General features: G+C 46.7%; 1 protein-coding gene and 1 pseudogene across 1 annotated transcript; one reads left to right on the plus strand and one right to left on the minus strand.

The window, feature by feature from the left end:
* The window catches only part of LOC119959294, an 80,921-nt pseudogene that overhangs the window by 44,233 nt on the left and 16,694 nt on the right, over nt 1-19,994 (minus strand).
* Nucleotides 4,945-6,539, plus strand: LOC119959295 (gastrula zinc finger protein XlCGF8.2DB-like). Its single transcript, XM_038787598.1, has one exon. It carries the CDS (start codon nt 5,091-5,093, stop codon nt 6,138-6,140), a length of 1,050 nt encoding a protein of 349 aa, XP_038643526.1. The 5' UTR covers nt 4,945-5,090; the 3' UTR covers nt 6,141-6,539.

Below are 19,994 nucleotides of genomic sequence, written 5' to 3' on the forward strand. Positions count from 1 at the left end.
CTCAGCCTGCAGCCTCCAACATTCCCTTAAGAGCTCCAGCTCCGGGGTCTCTGCCTATCTCCTGTCTATCTGCAAGATCTCCTTTACCAGTCAGTCCGTTTATGCCCTACCTGTCCCGTCCTTATGAGCCCAAATTGAAATCAACTCCCCTCTCACCACTGCCTTAAGTGCCTCCCAGACCACCGCTGCTGAAACTTCCCCTGTGTAATTGATCTGCAGGTAGTTTTGCATACACTTCCTCAGCCTCTCGCACACCGCCTCATCCGCCAACAATCCAACTTCTAACCTCCATTGCGGGCGCTGAAAGCTTTCTTCACTATCCTGCAGTTTGACCCAATGTGGAGCATGATCTGAAATGGTGATTGCCGGGTACCCCGTATCCACCACCCCCGTCAATAAATCCCTGCTCAAAATAAAAAAGTCGATGCTGGAATAGATCCTATGGACATACGAATAAAAAGATGTCGCCGATCAGCCATCCCCTTTCCTGGGCCAGCCCCCAGCCCATGCGTCCTGCCTCCATCGGCCCACCTCCTGGCAGCTCCCACCCCCGACCTCCCCTTTGTCCCTAGGACCAAGTCCCTCCCTCGCCAGCAGAACAACTACCCCTACTCCTGCCTTAGCAACAACACTTTATAACCTAACCCCATCCATAAGCTAAACATATGCACAGCCCCCACTGTGCTTCCGAAGACTAGCTCGCCCAGCTAGCCTGGTGACCCCCGTCCCGGCACCAAGAAGTCTCCCACCTATTGTTCCCTCACTCCCCTCCGCCCCGCCCATCGAAACCATTTCTCTCATCAAACCAACCCTAAACACTCGCCTAAATAAAAGAAAAGAAAACAGCAGCACAAAAAAAAGAGCAAACCCTCACAGTAGTGCAAATCAAAGTAATACAGAGTAAAAAGTCCCACCAACAACCCCCACCAAAACACAGAAAACCGAATCATTTTTACTTCCCCTGTCTTCAACAAAACTTAAATACAGAAGGGAAAAGACAAAGAAAAAGAAAACATACAACCATCACTCAAAAAAAGTTTTATAACTTAAAACAAAATGTTCTCAGTTCGGCACCAGCCCTTTCCTCTTAGCAAACTCCATCGCGTCCTTGGGCGACTCGAAATAACGGTGCTGGGCCTCATGTGTAATCCAAAGACGCACCAGGTATAACAGTCCAAATTTCCCCTGCCTTTTGAACAGGATTGCCTTAACTTGATTGAAGCCTGCCCTCCTTCTGGCGACCTCCACACTCAGATCTTGATAAATGCGCAAAATGCTGTTGTCCCATTTGCAGCTCCGCGTATGTTTGGTCCACTGGAGAACACATTCCTTGTCCAGGATCCTGGGGAACCTGACCACCATAGCTTGAGGGGGATCCCCCTGCTTCCTAGCCAGTGCTCTGTACGCCTGGACCACCCGCAACGGTCAGGGAAAAGCCCCGTCGCCCAGCAACTTCTGAAACACATTCGCCACAAATGGGCATCAGCCACCTCCGGGAGACCAACAATTCTTAAGTTCTGCCTGCGGGACCTATTATCATAGAATTTGCAGTGTAGAAGGATGCAATTCGGCCCATCGAGTCTGCACCAGCTATTGGAAAGAGCACCCGACCCAACGTCAACACCTCCACCCTATCCCCAGAACCCAGTAACCCCACCCAACACTAAAGGCAATTTTGGACACTAAGGGGAATTTATCATGGCCAATCCACCTAACCTGCACATCTTTGGACTGTGGGAGGAAACCCACGCCCACGCGGGGAGGATGTGCAGACTCCGCACAGACAGTGACCCAGCCAGGAATCGAACCTGGGACCCTGGAGCTGTGAAGCAATTGTACTATCCATAAAGCTACCGTGCTGCCCCTATTCTCCAGGTCCTCTACCTTCTCCAGCAGCCTTTTTTGCTGATCCTTCAGCATCCCCACCTCCATCTCCACAGCCGTTTGCTGCTCCACCTGATCAGCCAGCGCTTTCTCCAACTTCTGAATCGTCCGATCCTGGGCATCCAGCCTGCGCTCCATCCGCTCAACCATTTCCTTTATCGGGTCTAAACAGTCCCGTTTCTACCTAGCGAAGCCCTCTTGAATGACCCGCATCAATTCCTCCATTGATGGTTGGGCCGGCACACCAGGGGTCTGTACACCAGCCATATTGTACTCTGCCGCAGCCTCCACCCAACCCGTGCTTATCTTCTTATTTCTCCCTTTTCGAGCCTTTCGGGTGCTCTGTTCCATACACCAGTGTGCGGAACCAATGACTCGTTAACTATGCCTCCAAATCCAGCGCTTGAAAATGCAAAACAGCCGATGGGGGATAGGTCCAAAAGTCTGGCCAGAGCGGGAGCCACCAAATGTGCGACTTACTCCCTCTTAGCCGCACCCGGAAGTCAACACTTGCCAACATTATGGGCAGCAATGTGGCATGGTGTTCAGCATAATTGCTTCACAGCTCCAGAGTCCCAGGTTCGATTGCCGGCTTGGGTCACTGTCTGTGTGGAGTCTGCACGTTCTCCCCGTGTGTGCGTGGGTTTCCCCCGTGTGTTCCGGTTTCCTCCCACAGTCCAAAGATGTGTAGGTTAGGTGGATTGCCCTTCATGTCCAAAATTTCCCCTTAGTGTTGGGTGGGGTGACTGGGTTTGTGGGGATGGGGTGGAGGTGTGGACCTTGGGTCGGGTGCTCTTTCAAAGAGCTGGTGCAGACTCGATGGGCCGAATGGCCTCCTTCTGCACTGTATATTCTATGATTGTACTTTCTATGATTCTATGATTACACATCAGAGAAAGTTTAGGTGTTTGGAGGATGAAACAAAATGAGGCCATGACTTATAACATTTTATTTTTAATGACACATGATGTTTCTCTCTGTGAATGGGTGAATCCACGAAAGCTCCGCCCCCGAGAGCCTACATCCCGGAGAATGCGCAGGTACACGAGGCTGAACCAGGCATTAGCGCAGCCTCAGGAGCCGCGAATATGAACAAACAGGGACCTCTAATGGCGGGGAATTTACCCAGCCTTCCCCGCGGTGGGGAATGTCCCCCATCAGCTCGAGATCTGAACGCATGCGCGGTTCCTCCAGTGTTCCGAGCATGTGCAGGCTGAGCGATGGTGAAGGCTAGACGCCTATTTGTCGCTCGGCAACCGGTAAGAGGCGGTAGCAGCGGCGCGAGGGGATTCTGCGACTGCGTGGGTGGGAAGAGAGTTCATTAACACCCGGTGTAGGCCGCAACCCCAAATAACAACCTGCAGCTCCCGCGTTTGCAGCGTCGGTGCTTTCCCCGGGAACAAGCCCAGGTTAAGGCCGCCATATTTTTTCCAGCGGGGAGCAGAGCGCAGGCGCAAGTATCTTGGTGACGTGACAATGAAGGGCTGGACGCTGGGAAGTGGAGGGTCAGAGGCAGCAGCGCAGGGACATCAGCTGGTTCAGAAGGCAGATGGGACACTTGGCTTTATTAGTCAAAGCATAGAATATTCAACCGAGGAAGGAGCAGTGCTCTGAAAGCTAGTGTTTGAAACAAACCTGTTGGACTTTAACCTGGTGTTGTAAGACTTCTTACTGTGCTCACCTCAGTTCAATGCCGGCATCTCCACATCATAGAATATAAGAGCAGGGATGATCTGATGGAGCTGCATGAAACACATGTTCAGCCACAGCAGGATCATTGTGTGCAGTTGCGGTTGTCACACTATAGGAAAGATATTATTGCACCCCAGAGAGTGTGGAGGAGATTCACCAGAGTGTTGCCTAAGCTAAAATGTTTGAAAATAACTGGGGTTATTTTCCCCAGAGCAGGGGAACCTGAGTGGCACATATTTGAGGTGTACGATATTATGAGGACAGTAAGAAGTCTTACAACACCAGGTTAAAGTCCAACAGGTTTGTTTCAAACACGAGCTTTCGGAGCGCAGCTCCTTCCTCAGGTGAATGAACATACCTCGCCATTCACCTGAACATAGAACAGTACAGGCCCATCGGCCCTCGATGTTGTGCCGAGCAATGATCACCCTACTCAAACCCACGTATCCACCCTATACCCGTAACCCAACAACCCCCCCTAACCTTACTTTTAAGGACACTACGGGCAATTTAGCATGGCCAATCCACCTAACCCGCACATCTTTGGATTGTGGGAGGAAACCGGAGCACCCGGAGGAAACCCACGCACACACGGGGAGGACGTGCAGACTCCACACAGACAGTGACCCAGCCGGGAATCGAACCTGGGACCCTGGAGCTGTGAAGCATTTATGCTAACCACCATGCTACCCTTAGGAACCTGAGGAAGGAGCTGCGCTCTGAAAGCTCGTGTTTGAATCAAACCTGTTGGACTTTAACCTGGTGTTGTAAGACTTCTTACTGTGCTCACCCCAGTCCAACGCCGGCATCTCCACATTATGGATATTATGAGGGATATAGATAGGGTGGTACTTGGCCCCTTAGTAGAGAGATCAATAGCCAGGGGACAGATTTAGGGTAGGGGATTTGAGGGAAAGCTTTTTCACCCAGAGGCTGGTGGGAATCTGGAAGTCACTACCTGAAAGGGTGGTGGAGGCAGGAATGCTCACAACATTTAAGAATCATTTAGATGAGCGCTTGAAATGGAAAAGCATGCAAGGCATTTGACCAAGTTCAGTAAAATGGGATTAGAATAGATAGGTGTCTGATGGCTGGGTCTATTTTTGTGCTGTAAAATTCTGATTTCAGCCCAGGAAGGGGCAAACGTGCAGGATGATGAATTCCAGCTTTTGTGCAACAAGTGAGGGAGAAATGTTCCATAGAAACTAGAATTGTTTCTGAATTTCTGTCTGTAGTGACAGTGATGACTTTTGTAAAATCCTGATTTGTCTCAGAAATAAAAGGATTTCTAACTTCAGGGTGACTGTCCTCCTTCTGTGATATGACTTTGTCTCATTCTATTCTTTTATAACAGGATCAGGAAGCACTCACCGGAGCGATAGTCAGTACACTGACTGTGGGAAGAGGTTTCTCTGGTTGCAAAGCCTGACAGCGGGGAGAAACCATACACGTGTGTGTGTGAATGAGGCTTCAACTGATCATCCAACCTGGACAGTCACAAGGACACCGGCATCATGGAGAAACCGTGGAAATGTCGGGATTGTGGGAAACAATTTAATTATCCATCCCGACTAGAAATCCATCAACGCAGTCACACTGCAGCTGGCATAATGGAGAAACCATGGAAATGTGAGGAATGTGGGAAGGGATTCAATTATCCATCCCTGCTGGAACTTCACCGACGCAGTCACACGGGAGAGAGACCCTGGAAATGTGAGGAATGTGGGAAAGGATTCAATTATCCATCCTTGTTGGAAAACCATCGACGGAGTCATATGGGGGAGACAATATGGAAATGTGAGAAATGTGGGAAAGGATTCAATTATCCATCCCTGCTGGAATACCATCGACGCAGTCACACAGAAGCAGGAACCATGGAGAAACCGTGGAAATGTGTGGACTGTGTCAAAGGATTCAATTTCCCATGTTTGCTGGAAATCCATCGACGCAGCCACACTGGGGAGAAGCCGTTCACCTGTTGTATGTGTGGGAAAGAATTTACTAAGTCAACCAACCTGCTGAGACACCAGCGAAATCACACCGAAGAAAAGTCCTTCCGGTGCACTGACTGTGGAAAGAGTTTCGGGCAGTTATCCAATCTCACTGCTCACCAGCGGGTTCACACTGGGGAGAGGCCATTTGACTGCCTTGTGTGTGGGAAGAGATTCACTCAGTCAGCCAGCCTCATGTTACACCAACGAATCCACACTGATGAGAGGCCATTCAGCTGCACTTACTGTGGAAAGAGGTTCAGACAGTCTTCTGACCTCACTGCACACCAACGCACTCACACTGGAGAGAAACCATTCATCTGCTCTGTGTGTGGGAAGGGATTCACTCATTCATCTGGCCTTTGGTCACACCGGCGAATTCACACCGAGGAGAAACCATTCAGCTGCATTGCCTGTGAAAAGAGGTTTAGACATTCTTCTGCCCTCACTGCACACCAACGCACTCACACTGGGGAGAGACCATTCACCTGCTCCCAGTGTGGGAAGGGATTCACTCAATGCTCTCATCTGCTGACACACCAGAGAGTTCATACTGGGGAACCTGGTCTATGAGTGGGAAGGGATTCACTCAGTCACAACACCTACTGTCACATCAGCAAGTTCACAAGCGACAGCAGTTGTTGAATTCTGCTGTAACTGCTGCTGTTAATTATGTCAGGAATCGATTACCCAAATATATTGGTTTTTTTTCTGCTGATATTAAGAATAACTGTCTGAGGGCAGCACGGTGGCGCAGTGGTTAGCATTGCTGCCTCACAGCGCCAAGGTCCCAGGTTCGATCCCAGCTCTGGGTTACTGTCCGTGTGGAGTTTGCACATTCTACCCGTGTTTGCGTGGGTTTCGCCCCGACAACCCAAAGATGTGCAGGGTAGGTGGATTGGCCAGGCTAAATTGCCCCTTAATTAGAAAAAATGAATTGGACACTCAATTTATATTAATAAAAAGAACATTTATAGTACCTAATTCTATAAAAATGAATTTTAAAAAAAGAATAACTGGCTGGAGTTTAATATTCTGGAGAAGCCACTGATTTGGAGGACTGCAGTCTCCCTTTTTAAAAGCACCATCTGTGAATTTTCCGCTTAATTCAAAAACTCATGATAGATACTCTATTGCAATAAAATTATGAACTTTTACTGCAATCCGAAATTGCTCTTTGGTGCAAAATCTACAATTCGGTATCTGAAAGGTTCCACTGATTAACATCTCCAGTTAAACAGTGCTGATTAATCCTTGCTGACAATTCTCACTGACTTGCACATTCTTCACAGTGACCCCTCTATTATGAATATAAATTATCCAGGCACATCAACCAAAACAATAAAATATTTTCTAGATACAAACAATAAAAAATTTGATGTGAATTGGACCATTAAGGGATAGACAGCACAATACCACAGTTAATGAGGGAGAGATGATTGAAAGTATTCAAACATTCTTTTACCTCGCTTGTTCCCCGGAATAAAGAACATGTAAACATAACATTGAATAATAAGACAACTTATGAGATAAATTAATTTAAAATCAGGAAAGGATGTGTTGACTAAACCCGTATAACTGAGAGATGGACTAAATTCACATATTTTAAAAGAATGTAGAGAAGTGATAGCACAGCAGTACGGCTCATAATTCATTCACTAAAGGTGTAGTGTCAGAGGACTGGTGAATCACTAATGTAATTTCTGAGTTTAAGAAGGGGACAGATCATGCCCAGGGATGGTACACCAGTCAGCTTCACATCAGCAAATAATACAATTCTGACTAAAGTAGAGAATATAAGAACATCTAGAAAAAATAAATATAACATAAAACAGTCAGTGTGGATTTCAAAAGGAAAAATCTTTCCTGATTAACCTTATTGAATGTTTTGATGTGATAGACAATGGTAATGCAGTCAATGTCAATTATCTGGATTTTCAAATGGCCATTGATAAGATTCCCTACAGGACAATAATGGACACGATCGGAGAATATGTCGGTGGGACAAATGATAGACTGGATTGTCAGCTGGTTACAAGACAGAAAGTAGAGAGTGGGAGTAAAGTGGAGTTATTCAGAGTGACAGAAGATAGGAAGGGATGTTCCACAAGGATCTGTGCTGGGGCCACGGCTGTTCACAATTTCCATTCACCACGTGGACTTTGGAAACCAATACACAATCGCTAAACTGGGGAGATAGAAACGAGGAGAACTGCAACAAATTACAGGAGGACATTTCTAAACTTGCTGAATAGACAAATAATTGACGCATGATGTACAACGGATACTGTGAAGTACATAGATCATAGAACATACAGTGCAGAAGGAGGCCATTCGTCCCATCGAGTCTGCACCAACCCATTAGTACATTTTGGTGCAAAGAATGGGGAGGGGGGTCACTTCTTACTTGGAAGTTGTGAGTGTAGATGGTGGAGAGAAACAGGTCTCAGAACAACAGAGAAAATAAATAAAGCAGAGGGCCAGGAGGGGAATAAGTGAAAGAAGGAAGTTATGATAATCATTTGGGTCCTTGGTTACACCATACGCTAGAGTACAGGGTGTGGTTCTATTCAGCTCACATCATTGGCAACCTTCTGTCTTGTGAGATGATAGTTTGCATCTTAAGTGTTCAGCTCTGTTTTAAATATTGCCTGGGATAGTTCAAGAGCCTTTCTGTGGCAAGACATGTCTGACACATTTGCTGCAAATGAAGACATTGGGCTGAGAAGGTGCTGGATTTTCTGTATCCTCCCCTCAGCAAACTGAACTTTCCATTTCTCCGGTCCCCACATTATCAAATGGAGATGGAGCCACTGGACAGGGAGCAAAGATTCACAAGGATCATACCAAAAATGTGTGAGTTTATAAATCAGGAAAGGATTGAGAGACTGGATCTCTTTACTCTTGGTTTCAATGTTTCCTCTTGTAGCAAAGAGCAAAACTAGAAACCACAACATACGATCATCACCAAGAAATCCAATAGGGAATACAGAAAAAACTCCTTCACCCAGAGAATGGTGAGAATGATCTCACTACCACAGGCACTGGGTGAAGTGAATAGTATCAACGTATGTATAGGGAGGCTGGACACACACATATATATATGGGAGAAACAAAGATGATAGGAGACTCAAATAGAACTGAAACACCAGTACAAACTGGCTGGCTGAATGGCCTGTCTCTGTGCTGTATAACCTGTGTAATCCAATTCAAGGCTTCAACTGATCATCCAACCTGGAGAGCCACAAGGATATCCACAACAGGGAGAAATGTGGCGACTGGGACGGGATTCAGTTCTCCATCCCAGCTGGGAACTCATTGACACCAGAATACTGGGGAGAGACAATTCACCTACCCTGTGTGTGTGAGAAGGGATTCACTGAATCATCCAGCTTCCAGAAACACTGGAACATTTGCAGCGAGGAAAAAACGTGAAACTGGCTCTGTGTCTGGGAAAAGATTTAATCAGTTGTCCAGTCTCCAGATACACCCACACCAGAGAGATGCTGTTCATTCGCTCCAAATGTGGGAAATTATTTACTTGTGTTTCCAGCCTCGCTGCCCATAAAGTTGTTCACTCATTTAAGGGACCTTTTAATTGTTTGCACTGTGTGAAAAGATTTAAAAGTGTTAAATATCTGATGAAAAACTAACTCACTGACACTGGAGAGAAACCATTCACCTGCACTGAGTGTAGGAAGGGATTCACTCATTCACTGAACCTGCTGACACACCAGCATGTCCACATCTGACTGTATTGGGTGGATTCTGTTGTTATTCTGACCACTGACTGCGTCTGAACCAAACTGTTCATCACCTCAGCATCGATTTCACCCTGAACTGATTTTCTGATCCATATTCGATCCATCACCAAGGCAGCCTACATCCACCTCTGTGACATCTCCGGTCTCCTCCTGCTTCATCCTATTTGCTGCTGAAACTCTCATTCAGACCGTTACATCTTCTAGACCCGAATATTCCTGAACCCTCTGAGCTTCCCTTCGTATCCCAGCTGCCGTCAATCTGGAACATTGGTGCCTTTTGTTTAATTCTTCCACAGGATGTCACTGGCAAGGCCAGCAATTGTTGCCCATCCTGATTGAAGTTTACAACCAACTCAGGGTGTTTAATAGTCACTTTATTGCTCTAGGTCTGGAGTCACATAGTTCATAGAATGTACACTGCAGAAGGAGGCCATTCGGCCCATCGAGTCTGTGCTGGCTCTTGGAAAGAGCATCCTACCCAAGCCCACACCTCCACCATATCCCAGTAACCCTACCCAACACTAAGGACAATTTAACATGGCCAATCCACCTAACCTGCTCATCTTTGGACTGTGAGAGGAAACCCACACAGACACGGGGAGAATGTGCAGACTCCGCACAGACAGCGACCCAAGCTGGGAATCGAACCAGGGACTCTGGAGCTGTAAAGCAATTGTGCTAACCAGTATGCTACCACGCTGCCCAGGTCGGCCAGTCCAGGGTTTTTAACGACAATTTCATGGTCCCCATTATTGAGACTAGCTTTCAATTCCAGATTTTATTGAATTTAAATACCACCAATTCATATTGGGATTTAAACCCATGACCCAAGAATATTTGCCTGACCTCTGGATTACTAGTTACATTACCACTACCCACCACCTCTCTATCCTAACTCAGTCCCATTCACCGATTACTCCTGTACTATTTGATCTACATTGGTGCCCCTTCTAACAATGCATCAACTTTTACACTTCTCAGATTTTATTTCAAATCCCTCCCTGACCTCACCCCTCCCTCTCTGGAACCACCTCCAGTGCGACATCCCACTTAGATCTTTCTGCTCCTCCAATTCAAGGTTTAGCTCACCAGGCTAAATCGCTGGCTTTTAAAGCAGGCCAGCATCACGGTTCGATTCCCGTACCAGCCTCCCCGGACAGGCGCCGGAATGTGGCGACTAGGGACTTTTCACAGTAACTTCATTGAAGCCTACTTGTGACAATAAGCGATTTTCATTTTTCATTTCATTGTACATCCCGATTTCCGTCTCTCCTCCAGTGTTGGATATGCATTCAGCTGCCTGGATGCTGAGCCCTGGATTCCTCCCTTACCGGCCCCGCCTCTCGAACTTTCCCTCCTCTCCTTTAAAACTTCTCTGATCCAGTGTTTGGTCCGAATATCTCCTGTTGAGTCTCAGTGTTGAGGTTAACACTCCTGTGAAGCACCTTGGGATGTTTGACAATGTTGAAGTGATATATCAATACAAGCTGTTATTGCTGCTGTTAATCACGTTAAGGACAGAACCATTTTCATGCTGACAGTTCGGAGTTTATTGCTGATATTAATAATCACTAAATAACTGGGATTGGGGATAAGATTCTGGATATATGTCAGAAATCAGTTTTGTTTCACATACACTGTGATAAATTGTTGATTTCTCTTTAATAAGCAGAGACTAACTGATGTCCTTTATGGATTATTTAGTTTGCTGTCATTTTCTCCCTTCTTACTCGATTATTTTAGTTTTCTAATCTTCCGTTACAAATCCCAGCTCCCCTCACCTGACACTGAATTTCCTTTCTCACGATACTGTGGTATTCCCTCAAATAATCCCTGCTGTCTGTGCTGAATTAATCCATCTCAGTAACAAATGTTGAAATGTTTGCTCCACACCCACTGGGTTTCATCACAGAATGAAATCCCGACAGTGCAGAAGGATACCATTTGGCCCATCGAGTCTGCCCCAACCCTCAGAGTACCCTACCTAGGCCCACTCCCCTACCACATTCCTGTAACCCCAGAACCCCACATCACATTTTGACACTTAGGGGAAATTTAGCATGGCCAATCTACTTAACTTGCACATCTTTGGACTGTGGGAGGAAACCGGAGAACCCGGAGGAAATCCACGCAGACACAGGGAGCAAACCCCACAGTCACTCAAGGCTGGAATTGAACCCGGATCCCTGGCGCTGTGAGGTAGCAGTCCAGGGACTCGAGGACAAAAAAAAAATTCACATCCAATATTCCTTGCCCCAGCACTCAGGGAGTGCTGCACTGTCAGAGTTTCCTTCTTTCAAATAAGATGTTCAACTGAAGCCCTGTCTGTTCCTCTCAGTTCCTGTAAACGTTCCCGTGGCCACTATTGTGAAGAAGAGTTGGGGTTATCTCCGGTGTCCTGGGAAATATTTATCCCTCAATCAACATCACCAAAATCCGATCATCTGCTCATTATCACATTGCTGTTTGTGGGATCTTGCTGTGTATAATTTTGCTGATGTTTTTCCTACATTACACCAGTTACAACCCTTCAAAAGTACTGTTTTGGCTGTAAAGCACTTTTGGATGTCCTGTGATTGTGAAAGGAGCTACAGAAATGCAAGTTTTTAAATCTAAGGTTGATGTTATCTGATCTTCTTATCTGTAACTTAATTGACCTCGGCCACCCCCAACTTACCATTTAATAAATTCACTTTGTTTCACTGTTTCAGACACGATTTTAACCAATTAAAGCAAAGGCAGAATTCTCTGGATAGTAAATTTTAAATGTTTATTAAAAGAGCAAGATTTACTGAACGACTTGAAGACATTGACGTTTATAACTTCACGCAGGTGATCAGTCTGTGGAAGTGTAACCCTCCCTGGCTCCTTCTTTGACAGTAATTTCCTTGGAACTCGGCCTGGAGAGTCTTCAGTACTTGGCCAACAAGGAAGACCTTCGGAACCTTGACTTTTACCCCCAAAGTGACCATTACCTCATGTCAGAGTTGGGCCTGTGGGAACATGACCATTGGTCAATTAGGCGCTAGTTTAATTGAATTGGATTCCCAATTACTGACTCCACCTTCTCTCATTATCTTGGACAGGAATACAATCGAACAGTTTCATACTCTCCCTTTACCTGATTCTGTACAATTCCTTATTCATATAGTATCAAATGTTGAGGTTAATCAGGGTGGGAAGGTCTCTCTTGCCGGTACATTTATCCTCATTGCCCATTTACAGCAATTGAGCTTTTACAATTTTACAGCAAATAAAACCCAGTCCTTTACTATAATTACTGATTCATTCATTACTACTATTTTGACCACTTTATGAGCCCCTTCCTTTGATCTAATGGAATATTTCCATTTCCAAGGGATTTATCATCGACTTCAGGAAGCGTAGCACGACACACACACCCCCATCTGCATCAATGGCTCAAAAGTGGAGATGATCAATTAAGTTCCTGGGGGTCACCATCCCCAACAGTCTGTCCTGGTCCACTCACGTTGATGCAACAGTCAAGAAGGTCCAACAACCTCTCTACTTCCTACGGAAGCTAAAGAAATTCAGCATGCCTGCATCGACTCTCACAAACGTCTACAGATGTGCGCTAGAGGGCATCCTATCCAGCTGTATCACAGCTTGGTATGGCAACTGCTCGGTCCAAGATTGCAAGAAACTGCAGACTGTGGTGAACTCAGCCCAACGCATCACACAAACTTGCCACCCCCATATTGATTCTGGATACACCTCCAGCTGCCTCAGGAAGGCAGACAGCATTATCAGAGACCCCTCCTACCCAGGCATTGCCTTCGTCTAGCAGGAGTTCTCAACCTTTTTTAACCATGGACCCCTTTTCCTCTTAATTTTTTTTGTGGACCCCCATAGCCATTCCACAGAAAAAAAAGCTTCTTATATGCGTGGTAAACGAATCCTTATATTTTGTCCGATGGCGAAAGTCCATCTACCTTACCGCGAAGGTTGGAAACGGATTAGCGGTATTTCCGTACGTTGCCAAACTTATTCTAACATGAAAAGTAATGAAAAAAACTTTTTACTGACTAAATTGAATTAAATTACTCTAAAAATAACCAATTCATATCAAATATACACAGTTTCTAGTGATTACTGTTATAAATCATTCATTAAACTTGTCAAGGAGAAACGATGGGTGATTTTCACCTCCGCTTGTTCTAGGTAACTTTAAATTTACGACACTGTCAAATGTAAAGTTTTTTTCTTCTACTTGATTGCCATAAAAAATTCATAGCTACATGAATATTTCTACTTTTAGTATTTTAATATGGTGTAGATTACTGTAAAAATTTAATTCTCAGTAATAACAGTTGTTCTGAAGTAGAATTGCTCTATGGACCACTAAAATATCACCGTGGACCCCCAATTCGTTTTTTTTTTGTGTGGACCCCCAGTAATGTTACATGGACCCCCAGGGTCCATGTGGACCCCGGTTGAGAACCTCTGGTCTAGACCCTTCCATCAGGCAGAAGGTACAGAAGTCTGAAGACTCGCACATCCAGACGTAGGAACAGCTTCTTCCCAACAGCTACAACACTCCTGAACGACTCCCCCCCCACCCCCCAGACTGATCTGTTCCCTGTAAGAACACAATTCACGATGCCCTATGCTGCTCTTGCTCATGTATTTGCTCTGTTTGCCCCCTTGTTCTGCAGTAACCAATTACTGTTTGTCGCTGTACCATTTGTCAATGTTCTGTCGATTTTTCTTTGTGTCTACTTTGTTTACGTACTGTGTCCTTTGGCCGTAGAAAAAATACTTTTCACTACTTCGGTACATGTGACAATAAATCAAATACTTAACTTTTCTTGTTTGCCACGTTTGAATCACTTTTCCTGTTGAATTTTGTACTTTAATAGAATCTATATTTGCTGTATTTTTGTGAAATAAAAATCACAAAATACCCAGAGGACCACAGGCTGCTTTCCCCTTTGAGCAAGAAAGAGAGAGCGAGCGAGCTGACTGGTGGTGATTTAATCTGAGGGGCACCACACCTCAGGCGAGGGGTAATGTTGATAAGGCCGGGCCTTCATGGTTAACCCTCACCCGGTGTGGGAGTCGAACCGAGCTGTTGGCCTCGTTCTGTATCACGAACCAGTCGTCCAGGCAACTGAGCTAACCGACCTCCTGGTAAACATGTAATAATTCCTAATACATTAGCTATTCCCTGTCTCAGTTTCCCAGTCCACCTCAGACAACTTGTCCCTCAAACCCGGATAGTTTTCTTGTGTCAGTAACACCCAGAAAAGTGAGTAACACCCAGATTTTGTTTTACATTTAGAATACCCAATTCTTTTTTTCCAATTAAGAGGCAATTTACCATGGCCAATTCACCAGCCCTGGGTTTTGGGGGTGAGACCCACTCAGACAGGGGGAGAATGTACAAACTCCACACAGACAGTGACCCGGATCCCTGGTGATATCGAGATCAGTTAAACAAAAAAAAAAAATGTAAACACTAGGGCCCACCTCCATGGCAGCGTGGCATGCTTTGGGAGGTTCCAAACAGAAATAGGAGCTAAATGCTTTCAAAATTCCAAACACCCTTTCACTTTGTGATCCTTGTGCAATTTGAAGCCAGGTATTAGCAACAAAGCTCAAAGAGAATCAGCCCACTGGAGGCAAAGTTGTGAGACCGGCCAGTCCAGCAGAAAGAAACCCTCCGACCATCCCCACTGACCACCTGTCAGAATGAACTAACTGCAGTCCTGGCTGTCGAGCAGAAACAATAACAGCAGAATCCAACCCCTGTAATCAATTGTGAAATTGTTGGTGTCACAGCAGGTGTGGTGAAACATGCAATCCCGTCTCACATTGAGAGGTGAATGGCCTCTCCCCAGTGTGAACTCGCTGGTGTCTCCGCAGGTTGGATACTTCAGTAAATCCTTTCCCACACTGAGAGCAGGTGAATGGCCTCTCCCCAGTGTGAACGCGCTGGTGTGACTGCAGGCTGGATAACTGAGTGAATCCCTTCCCACACTGAGAGCAGGTGGATGGTCTCTCCCCAGTGTGAACTCGCTGGTGTCTCCGCAGGTTCGATACTTCCTTAAATCCTTTCCCACACTGAGAGCAGGTGAATGGCCTCTCCTCAGTGTGAACGCGCTGGTGTGACTGCAGGCTGGATAACCGAGTGAATCGCTTCCCACACTGAGAGCAGGTGAATGGCATCTCCCCAGTGTGAACTCGCTGGTGTTTCCGCAGGTTGGATATTTGAGTAAATCCTTTCCCACACTGAGAGCAGGTGAATGGCCTCTCCCCAGTGTGAACGCGCTGGTGTGACTGCAGGCTGGATACTTCAGTAAATCCTTTCCCACATTGAGAGCAGGCGAATGGCCTCTCCCCTGTGTGAACTCGCTGGTGTCTCTGCAGACTGGATAACCGAGTGAATTCCTTCCCACACTGAGAGCAGGTGAATGGCCTCTCCCCAGTGTGAACTCGCTGATGTCTCTGCAGACTGGATAACCGAGTGAATTCCTTCCCACACTGAGAGCAGGAGAGTGGCCTCTCCCCAATGTGAACTCGCTGGTGTCTCTGCAGACTGGATAACTGATTGAATCTCTTCCCACACTGAGAGCAGGTGAATGGCCTCTCCCCAGTGTGAATGCGTCGATGAATCTCCAGTTTAGAGGGGGCTTGGAATCCCTTCCCACAGTCCCCACATTTCCACGGTTTCTCCATGTTTTGGGTCTCCTCGTCTCTCCAGGTTCGACAATCAGTTCAGTATCCGCGCAGGGTCTCTCCTCACTGTGAATGGTGTGAAGTTTTTTCAGGCTGTGTAACTGGTTAAAGCTCTTTCCACAGTCAATTCACTGGAACACTCTTACCGGGGTGTGTGTTGTGTGGGTCTCGGTGCTTTTCCAGTCACACTGATGTTTGAAATCTTTAGAAGCCGACAGATCAGACAAACATTTCTCCATCTTAGATTCAAAGCCCAATGGTATTCAGGTTAAAGGGAATCGAGTGACTGTCAGATCGAGACGTGACGTTTGAGATTTCTGTCTGTAATTCTTCCTCATCTAATATCCTGTGAAAACAATTTACAAAATTCATCACTGTCAGTACAGGATTGAAACTCAGAACAGACAATTCTAGTTTCTATGTCACATTTTTTCCTCTTTCTTATTCCCCGAAAGCTGTAAATCTCCATCCCACACACTCCCTCCATTCTCACTCTGTTGTATCTAATATTCATCCTCCCAATTCTCCTGAAGGTGCTGATTCATGTTGATTAACAGATCCAAGCTCAGCTCACTGCTTCCTGACCAGAACACAGAGATTAGAATAGGAGCAAGAGTAGGCCATTCGGCCCACCGATTCTGCTCAACCATTCAATGAGATCCTTGGCCGATCTACTTCAGCACCATTTTCCCACATGATCCCCATATCCCTCAATGTCTTCAATATCTACAGGAGTGATGTAGAGAACCTAGTGGAGTGGCGTAACAACAACAATCTATCCCTCAGTGTCAGAAAAACGAAAGAGCTGATCATTGACTTCAGAAAGCAATGTATCGTACACACCCCTTTCAGCATCAACAGGGCCGAGGTGGAGATAGTTAACAGTTTCAAATTCTTAGGTATGCACATCACCAACAATCTGTCCTGGTCCACCCACGCCGGCGCTACCACCAAGAAAGCAGAACAGCGTCTCTTCTTTTTCAGGAAACTAAGGAAATTCAGCACGTCCACATTAACTCTTACCAACTTTTACAGATGAAAGCATCCTATCGGGCTGCATCACAGCCTAGTATGGCAACTGCATGGCCCAAGATCGTAAGAAACTTCAGAGAGTTGTGAACACAGCCCAGTCCATCACACAAACCTGCTTCCCATCCATTGACTCTATCCACACCTCCCACTGCCTTGGGAAAGCGGGCAGCATAATCAAAGACCCCTCCCACCCAGCTTACTCACTCTTCCAACTTCTTCCATTGGGCAGGAGATACAGAAGTCTGAGAACACGCACGAACAGACTTAAAAACAGCTTCTTCCCCACTGTTATCAGGCTCCTAAATGGCCCTCTTATGGATTGACCTGATTAATACTACACCCCTGTATGCTTCACCCAATAATGGTGTTATGTAGTAACATTGTGTACCCTGTGTTGCCCTATTATGTTTTTTTTTTCATGTACTTAATGATCTGTTGAGCTGCTCGCAGAAAAATTTGTTTCACTGTACCTCGGTACACATGGCAATAAACAAAATCAAATCCAATCAAGGCTAGGTGGATTGGCCATGCTAAATTCCCCTTGGTCTCCAAGGGTCTGCACGTTGGGTGGGGTTATGAGGATGAAATGGGTGGGATGGAGTGGGCCTGGGTGCGGTGCTCTTTCGGAGGGTTGGTGCAGACTCAATGGGGCCGAATGGGCTCCTTCTGCACTGTTGGGTTCTGTAACTTTGGATCTTCTGTCCTTAAAATGCAGTGGAATTAGAGTCCTTGAATATTTTTAAGGCAGAGATGGATATGTTCTTGATAAGCAAGGGGATGAAAGGCTATTGGGGTCGGCAGGAATATGGACTTGACATTAAAATTACTGAATTGTGGAGCAGGTCTGATAGGCCGACTCCTAGTTTGTATGTAAGGAGCAGGCTCGAGGGACCGACTCCTAGTCTGTATGTGAGGGGCAGGCTCAAGGGGCCGACTCCTAGTTTGTATGCGAGGAGCAGGCTCGAGGGGCCGACTCCTAGTTTGTCTGTAAGGAGCAGGTTCGAGGGGCCGACTATTTTTCAGAGACCCAAAATCCTTTTTACTGTCCTAATGATTTTCCAGAGACCCCGGCATGAATCTCACCAAGGCCACATTCCGTGAATGAACAGAAAAGAAAATCTGCCATCCTTACCTGGTCTGGCCGACACGATTCCAAACCACAGCAATGTGGTTGACTCTTTAAATGCCCTCCGAGACAGCCGAGCCAGCCACTCGGTTTGAGGGAAATTAGGGATGGGCAAAAAATGTTGGCCCAGCCAGTGACTCCCATAAATGAATAAAATAAAATCCTGGAGACTCCAGTCAGTCAATCCGGGAGAGTTGGTATCTGGTCCAGGCTCGCAGCGCATGCGCCCTGCGGCACCTTGTCCTCTGTAAAGATGGCGGCCGGTAACCCGGGCCTGTCACCGCTCAGCTCTCACTCTGTTTGGTGCTGTTTAAGACGGGACCGTTAACATTTTACTCGGGAGTTGAAGCCTCCACGGGGTATTTATGAAGCCTCCCGGCTCACTCCGCAGCTTCTATTGCTCCCCGGCCACCCACCGGCTCCAATCCTGAAAGTACCTCCATTGTTTCTTTCCCGCTCCTCGCACCGTCAGCGACAACCTGAACCGCGCATGCGCCAATCACAGCCTGAACCGTCACAATGGCCGGGGAGTGATTGGCGGCTGCTCCCGACCAATAGGAATAGAAGGGGCGGGTCTGGAGGTGCGGACAGGAGCGGCTGGTCTCCAACCAATGGGAGTGAATGAGGGGCGGAGCTGGACTGTGAGTGAAGCATGCGCAGTGCGGGTGATGGGCAGACGGGTCCACAATGGGTAAAGGGGGGGATGGCGGGGCGGAGGGTCCGGCGGGTGGACAGAGAGGCTCCGGAAACCCCGGGAATAAACTGAGCGGATCCCCCCCTCCCCCCGTTTACACCGAGCGGGGCTGCTGCTCCCAGACCAATGAAGAGCTGCTTTGTATCAGGTTGGCCATTGGTTCCAGAGGTTGTTCCCTGGTCTCCAGCGTCGCTTTATCAGTGATTCATTGAATGGTTACATTATAGACTGAGGCCATTCAGCCCGTCCTGTCTGTGCTGGCTCTCTGCCAGATCAATTCAGCTCCTCTTATTACCCTGTCCTTTCACTAAAAGGACCAGCGGCAAATATTCCCCATCCCCAGTTACCTGTGGAGAAGATGATATTTGACCTTCTTGAACCGCTGCTGTCTGTGTTGTGAAGGTGCTCCCACAATGCTGGAGTTACAGGTTATTCACTCAGTGATGATGAATGAACAGTGATACATGTCCAAATCACTAACACTGTATTTATATAGCGCCCTTTGTGTAATGGACCGTTCTGAGGTGCTCCATAGGTGGGTTAAAAAGCAATATTTGACACAGAGTCATATAAGGAGATAAGAGGGCAGGGCAGATGGTCAGAGTTGGATTTAACGAGTATCTTAAAGGGGAATAGGAAGATAGAGAAGTCAAGAGGCTTGGGGAAGAAATTCCAGAGGTTATGGCCTCAGCTCGAGGCATGGATACCCAAACATGGGGTGAATAAAACTAGGAATGGTCAGGAAGCTGGAATGAGAGGAGTGCAGAGACCTTGGAGGTTGTGAGGCTGGAGCAGATTGCAGAAACTGGGAGAGATAAGGGCGTGGAGGAGATGACAGTGAGAGAGACAAGAGCATGGGGAGATTACAGAGAGATAGAGAACGGCATGGAAGAGATTACAGAGAGTGGAAGGGGTGAGGGGAGAACAAGAGCATGGAGAATTTTTTTATGTATCTGCTTCGTAACTGGGACCCTCAGGTTCATAGGGAGGTTTAATGTGGGGGACCAGCCGGGACTGCATTAGAACAGTTCAGTCTCCAGGGAACAAAGGAATGGGTGAAGGTTTCAGCAGCAGATGAGCAGAGACTAAGGAGGAGTTGGGTGATGTTACTG

The sequence above is a fragment of the Scyliorhinus canicula genome, unplaced genomic scaffold, assembly GCF_902713615.1.
Source record: "Scyliorhinus canicula unplaced genomic scaffold, sScyCan1.1, whole genome shotgun sequence".
NCBI lineage: Eukaryota > Metazoa > Chordata > Chondrichthyes > Carcharhiniformes > Scyliorhinidae > Scyliorhinus > Scyliorhinus canicula.